The sequence below is a fragment of the Saccostrea cucullata genome, unplaced genomic scaffold (genome assembly GCF_032062105.1).
Source record: "Saccostrea cucullata isolate Sc308-1 unplaced genomic scaffold, CSIRO_AGI_Scuc_v1 ctg18156, whole genome shotgun sequence".
NCBI lineage: Eukaryota > Metazoa > Mollusca > Bivalvia > Ostreida > Ostreidae > Saccostrea > Saccostrea cuccullata.
The window spans coordinates 1-7,837 of record NW_026925838.1 but is presented as its reverse complement, the minus strand read 5'-3'; the positions used below and the strand labels follow the sequence as shown (position 1 = coordinate 7,837).

General features: G+C 34.1%; 1 protein-coding gene across 1 annotated transcript; it reads left to right on the top strand.

Moving 5' to 3' along the window:
* Positions 1 to 1,792: 1,792 nt before the first annotated feature.
* Positions 1,793 to 7,741, top strand: LOC134269880 (toll-interacting protein B-like). The gene is made up of 3 exons (XM_062752067.1): positions 1,793 to 1,941; positions 7,138 to 7,311; positions 7,599 to 7,741. The coding sequence occupies exons 1-3, from the start codon at positions 1,882 to 1,884 to the stop codon at positions 7,734 to 7,736; spliced, it is 372 nt and encodes a 123-aa protein (XP_062608051.1). The 5' UTR covers positions 1,793 to 1,881; the 3' UTR covers positions 7,737 to 7,741.
* The last annotated feature ends 96 nt before the right edge of the window (positions 7,742 to 7,837 follow it).

Genomic DNA, 7,837 nt, shown 5'->3' with positions numbered 1-7,837 from the left:
AAGTACTAACTCCAGTGACGTAGCATCATTTTTTTGAAAGAGGAGGTCAGCCAGTAAAAAAAATCATTTATCCGAAAAAACTAGACAAGCCAAAGAAAAAAAAAATGTCCAAGCCCGAAAATCCTATTTCGGGGAGAGTGGTCCAACTTCAATCAATCCTATTTTTTTTCCAGATATATTATATTACCCTTAGTGGACTATATTTCAACAAGAAGTGGGGTGGGTGGGGGGGGGCTGTACAGTTTCAATGAACATTACATTTTCTATAGTAAAGTTATGTCTGGGAAAAGAGGGGGGTTGATATTATGTGCCTGTAATTTGTCCTAATCAATCACGACCCCCCCCTTCTTACTAGTCATTAAAACACGGTCGTCAACATTTATTATATACTAGATATACAGCTTTGAGATAATATAAATGTATTTCTGCATCAGGTAATGAACTTGGAATCCACATGATAAAGAGTTAACACAATATAAAGATATTTTTAAATCACATAAGAAAGAGTTGGCATAACGTTATAATATATCCACATCACGGTATGGAGTTTTGACATAATGTAATAAAGTGTTGATATAATATAAAGATATGTTCACATTATGTTATACATTTTTTACACCACGTATAATAAAGCACTGACATAAAGGTAAGGTGTGTTCACCTCACATCATGATGCCCTCGCCGTAAAATAAAGATAAATCCATATCACGTAATAATACTTTGATATAATAGAAATATACACTCTCAAAAAGGAATGGGCTTTTGACTTCGTGTGATGATAAGTTTAATTATAAAACACAATTTACTTGACGTAATGCAATTTTGACCTCACATATTAAAGAAATGAAATGATGTAAAGAAACATTCATTTCACGTAATAAAGTTTTAACACAATGTAAACACATTATCACTTAACATAATGAATTTTTTACTTCAAGTTATGAAGTGCTGACAGAATGAAAGGATGTATTTACTTCATGTAATGCAGCATTGACATGATGTCAAGATATATTTTCATCATCCCATAAAAAATGGACATAAAGTAAAGATGTGTTCACATCACGTAATGATAAATTGACGTAATAAATGCATAGTTGTATGCTATAAGGCAGTGATGGCGTTCCATACAAAAGCCTCACATCACTCATCAGCACGATGATAAAAATCTATTTCTTGGTAGGAGGGGGGGGGCTATATCACAGTGGCTTTCTTAAACAGGAAGAATGGAAATAACTACATGTATATCCCTATGCTCTGTCTTAATTTAAAATAATTCATTTTAAATTTTTAATAATTGAAAGATAACACTTCCAATGAAACTATATATTATATCAGAAATCAGATGGCATATACATGTATTAGGTTCCAGCTAGGCTATAAAATATTTTCAAGATTCTATAATAAATATATGAAAAAATTATTTAGCTTTTCAATAAAATTTTGCGATAAACATATTTGTGAGATTGTTTTCCATTGACCCTCCCTAGCTGCAATAAAGTAGCCCTCTCCCTTTTTTCCAGAAATCATCAGATTAAAGAAATCGGAGAGGGCTACATTACTGCAGCTAGACCCTCGATCCCTCTCCCTCCAACCCTCCCCACAGAAAATAAATCTAGTCCATGCCACCTGGTGCTCGCATATATACTTCATTGTGGTTTAGTTAGATAAACCTGATTAAGTATCTTTTGCTTAAAAGTATTTGATAACAAAACACATTTTTTTTTAAAAAAAATCGTGATTGAGAATCAGCTGATGACAGTGACTCACTGTACACGACAGATGCGCTAGAAAGTCAAGGACGCTTTTAAAAACGGAAGTGGTAATTTTTCGGATATCCTCTGAATTTTACCTCAGACTTCAGGTAGAGACATAAACATCAAGATGGCTACAACAAATACACAGAGTGCAACGGCACAAAATGCACAAAACAGAAGAGCACAGGTACAGTAAGCGTATAAAATAGCTCAAAATACACAGAATGTACAAGAATCTATTTATATCAAATATCGGAGAGTGTGATTGCGGAGACAATCCAGCGATATTGCAACTACGCATTAACATATTACGAACAGTATATTTCAATGGGTTTCCTCTAAATGTTCCTGTTTCTAAATGTTTAATTATTCTTTTTTTAAGGACCGGAAGCAATTATCTCCGATTAAAATAAAATGATGTTTCAATCATCATAACAAAACTTAAGATATGGGTTCTAAAACAGCGCACAGGAGTCGGCAGTTTTATCAATAAACTAGAAATAAAGTCAAAATCACTAAAAACCTAGCCATGAGCTTTGCTCACCTCTCTGAGTCTCTCTCTGAGCGAAGCTCATGGCTAGGTTTTTACTGATTTTAATTTATTTCTAGTTTATTGATAAAACTGCCGACTCCAGTGAACAGCATTATTATATGCATCTAGTCCGAAAAATCTGATGTTTTCCTGGCTTTTTTACGATTTTGATATTTTACATGCCTGGAAAACGTCAGAACTGGCACCATTACGAAAACTGGAAATTTCGCCATCTTCAACTGGAGTTGATTTTCGATACTTGTGAACCGAACTAAATGCCGAAATCAGAATTTATCAAAACCACAATGCCTCTAGTACTCACCAATATTGATGAAAAGAAAATATCACTCCACATTTCGTAACAGGACATGCAAGATTTCAAAATGCACGATTTGAAGACAAATCTCGACAGTTTGATAAAACCTTTATCAACGGAATTTATTTCATAAAAGAACCATAAAAACTATATTGGTAAGTTCTTTAAGTATTGTACTATTGATAACTTTTGACTTTGAAATTTAATTCATTTTGCAAGTATCTAACATCAACTCGAGAATCCGCCTTCGTTTGGAGGCGGAGATTCCCCAGTTAACGTAATGGCGCCGGTTCTGACGTTTTCCTGGCATGTAAAATATCAAAATCATAAAAAAGTCAGGAAAACGTCAGATTTTTCGGACTAATATGCATCATGACCACAGGGGACAGCATAGCCCCTATGATCATGACTTAAGGATTTCAATCCCTATAATGAGACCAAATTCTCTACCCTTAACTGTTCGTCAAGTACACAATACTCTGATATTATATTAAAAGCATTTTATAGTGGAAAAGGATTGCCCACGAGAAATTTTCAAAAACTTCATTAATTAAGCAGTAGTTAATTAACAAAGATTGCATTGAAGTCTATGGGGAAAAGCGTTTTTTCTAGTGTTGTCACGATGATCGATTTATAATCGATAATCGGTTGGAAAGGCTATCGATTTTAGACAATCGATTGGAGATTTTAACAATCGATTAATCGGTATATTTCAGCACATATCTTTCCATAGTTTTCTCAGTACTTTTATTTCAAGAAAAAGTTCTTGTTATCAAATTCCAAGTGTTGTCTTTTACCATTTTAAAATACTTAATAATAGTTAAAATAATCTGGTTTAAAATAAATTACAAGATAATGATATATGTATTTCTAAACTGAAGAAACTAAACTACTTGTATAAATTAGAATATATTAGTTTTCAGTATTTGGGGGAATTCACCTGTCATTCATACGGAATCACAAGGATTTGCGATATTATTTTTCTTAAAACAGTTTAAAAAATTAATTCCATATATGTTTTAGATGATCGTGTAAATTAAAACCTGGGATCAACTGGAGTATACGGACAAATAGTTCCCATGAGCATAGAATGAAGCGGTTATTCGGTTAAAACATGTAAACAAAAGAACTTTTATATTTATTTGTCTACCATTCACTGGTCGACAGTTGACAGGTCGACAGTTCCAAGAACTTAGCATATCTCTTTGTCAACCGTTGACAGGTCGACAGTTGACAGAAGATATGACATATTTATATTTGTCGACCATTTACAGGTCGACAGTTGACAGGTTGACAGCAGAACTTAACATATCTCTTTGTCGACCGTTGACAGGTCGACAGGTCGACAGTTGAAAGAAGATATGGCATATCTGTATTTGTCGACCATTTAGAGGTCAACAGTTGACAGGTTGACAGAAGATCTTAGCATATCTATTTGTCGACCGTTGACAGGTCGACAGTTGACGGAAGCCCTAGCTTATTTATTTGTCAACCATTTACAGGTCGACAGTTGACAGGTCGACCGTTGACACATCGACAGAAGAACCACCACATACATTTACATTTGTCGACCATTTATGACTAAACTCGAGAATCTAACTCATTACCTCTACATTACTAGTTGGGTGCTTTAACCACTTAGTCATCCTGGTCGATATCAACATTCCATATAAACCAAACTTCTACAGTAATGAATAGTAACGGATTTTTTCTTCATCGCCTGGCAGTAAATCTGATAACAATCTTTTATATTTATGAATTTAAAAGATAAATTAGGGTTAGCCTTGTTTCCACCCGAGAGATTCAGGTAAGCCTTGTACCCACCCGACAGATTAGGGTTAGCCTTGTACCCACCCGAGAGATTAGGGTTAGCCTTGTACCCACCTTGAGATTAGGGTTAGAGCCTTGTACCCAACCGAGATGTTAGGGTTAGCCTTGTGCCCACCCGAGAGATTGGGGTTAGCCTTGTACCCATCCGAGAGATTAAGGTTAGCCTTGTACCCACCCGAGAGATTAGGGTTAGTCTTGTACCCACCCGAGAGATTAGGGTTAGTCTTGTACCCATTCGAGAGATTAGGGTTAGCCTTGTACCGAACGAGAGGTTTCTGTCAACTGTCGACCTATCAACCGTCAACCCTGCATATACAGTTATACTAAAATAATTTTCTGTCAACTGTCGACCGTCAACCCTGCATATCCTAAAATAAATTTCTGTCAACTGTCGACTGTCAACCCTACATATACTTAAATTCATGTGATAAAATTTGATTTCTGTCAACTGTCGACCTGTCAACCGTCAACACTGCATGTAATGTTATACAAAAATAATTTTTCTGTCAACTGTCGACCGTCAATCCTACATATACTACTACAAATTTCTGTCAACTGTCAACCTGTCAACCATCAACCTTGCATATACAGTTATACTAAAATAATTTTCTGTCAACTGTCGACCTGTCGACCGTCAACCCTGCATATCCTAAAATAAATTTCTGTCAACTGTCGACCTGTCGACTGTCAACCCTACATATACTTTATATTTTATATTTTATATATTTTATTGGCTCATGACTAATGAAGACCCAGACATCCTTAGATCACTTGCTGGATTCCTTAGTAATTTACCTTAATTGAAGATATTGTGATAAGCATAAAAAAATTATATACCTCTTTCCCAGTTTCTTGCCTTTAACTATATATATATATGTATAAATTATATATATTTGTATGTAACTTACAATACGATACATGTATGTATATTCAGTATATCTCTTATATACTTTTGTTTTTTTTTTAACAATTGCTCTTTATTTGTAATATCATCATCATGCTTGTTCTATCATTTGGATCCTCCTCCTTCTATTTGTAAATCTTTTTGCTCCTCCGGGGGCCCAAATTGGATTAATAAAATCTTGTATCTTGTATACTTAAATTAATGTGTTAAAATTTGATTTCTGTCAACTGTCGACCTGTCAACCGTCAACACTGCATGTAATGTTATACTGAAATAATTTTCTGTCAACTGTCGACCGTCAATCCTACATATACTACAACAAATTTCTGTCAACTGTCAAACTGTCGACCGTCAACCTTGCCTATCCTAAAATAAATTTCTGTCAACTGTCGACCGTCAACCCTACATATACTATAACTAAATATGATAGAATTAGATTTCTGTCAACTGTCGACCTGTCAACCGTCAACCCTGCATATTCTTAATCAAATTTCTGTCAACTGTCAACCTGTCGACCGTCAACTTTACATATACATTAATTTATACTAAAATAAATTTCTGTCAATTTTCTACATAAAACACTCGACAGTTCACAATGTAAACACTTGAAATATTTTTAAAACTATGTTCATAACAAATAAATTTCATCACGAACTACTTTTCCGTATACTCCTGTTGAGCCAAAACCTGATCTGTCAATGCTTATTTTTCCCAGGCCAAGTAGTTCCTAATGATGCAAAAATCTGTATTACTGAAATTGTTAATCAATCTGCTTATATACTGTATTTAGACTTTTGATCTGTGCAATGCATATTTACTTACATTTAATATTTCAAAATCAAATTCCACATTTTGAATAAGATTTAATGCTTATTTTATACAAAAGGGTTACCAATTCGATTATAGGCCGATGATCAGTTGGTTAGAGTCAACCGATGCTACCGATTAATCGATTCTGATTTTCAACCGATTTGACAACACTAGTTTTTTCAAGATAAAAATTCAAATAATTTGAATATCAATAAATCCTGCGGTGGAAAGATGCATTGAAATATTAAAAATAGAATGATAATTGAAAACAATTTTTTTACCAGCTAAATTTTTTTAATTGATTTTTTTTTATTAATTAAAAAAGGGGAGATAACTCTTACCAAAATTCAAGGTCATGAATAAGGACACATCCCACTAAACATACTTACAGTAATAAATGGGAAGTATGTCTAAATAAACTGAGTATTCAATGCCTACATATCTGTTATGTTTTCAATTTCACTGAATTTGTTCCTATTAGGGATTGAAGACCTTAAATTATATATCAATATTTGCTCCAATAACTATTATAAATGCGGGGGCTCGTCATGACTTATTTGCCTGCTGCATGAATTCATATACTTTACAGTAAACGTGCTTTTAATAAAGAACCAGGAATGCTTGCTTCAATTATTAAAAACATAATTAGTTTTATATGTTACCTTCACATTATGTTTAAAACTCATAGGGTATGAAAAACACTTCACTATAGGCAACAATATTTATTCTAAGCATGTTTGCTATAAGCATGATTTACTGTATATGAATGTAATAGTATGTAACATCTGAGGGAGAAATGAGCACTGGACCAGACTTGGAATTAACCCCCCCCCCCAACCTCCCCTGAATTGCAAATCAGAGCTATCTGACCACTAGCAACCAAGTCCAGTTCTCAATGTTTACACTCAAAATATACATACATGTATATATGTAGATTTTTGATATAGATCAATGTTTTGACATTATCTTCAGCTTTTTTCATTGCTTTCAGGTGATGATAGGAGAGCTCCCTACTGACTTCCTGCGAGTGTCCTACAACAACACACAGCAACAAGTGATGGGGGACGAACGCATCGCTCAGATCCTCCAAGCTCAGCAGCAAGCAGGGTTCATGGCCCCCATCCCAGCTAACATACAGGGACGTCTTAGTCTAACGGTTGTACAGGTATAAAGTAACTCTACTGTATCATCCATAGGCTTAAAAAACACACGAGTTAAACATCAAAATTAACATTTGGTCAATTTTGTTTACATTCATTAAAATGAGAGATAAATTGAGAACAATTTCACAAATGTTCAGACATGTATTTTGAACTCTGATGTCTAAAATATGCTATGATTTTTTTAAAGATGAATATACTTATATCTATTATATTTGGTTGTCACATTTTGCCATTTGTTTCATAAAATAATAGTTTATTACTATGATTGACAGATAATGAATGTTTTCAGGCTAAACTAGCAAAGAATTATGGAATAACAAGGATGGATCCGTATGTCCGAATCAGGATTGGTCACTCTGTGATAGAGACTCCAACAGCTTACAATGGGTCAAAGAATCCACGCTGGAACAAAGACATCAATTTGTAGGCATTATAAATATGATGTGATACTGTATCAGTAAATTTATATATCATTTAGTTAATCAGTAGGAAAAGTTCCATTGGTTTACAGTACTTTATGTTTATGCA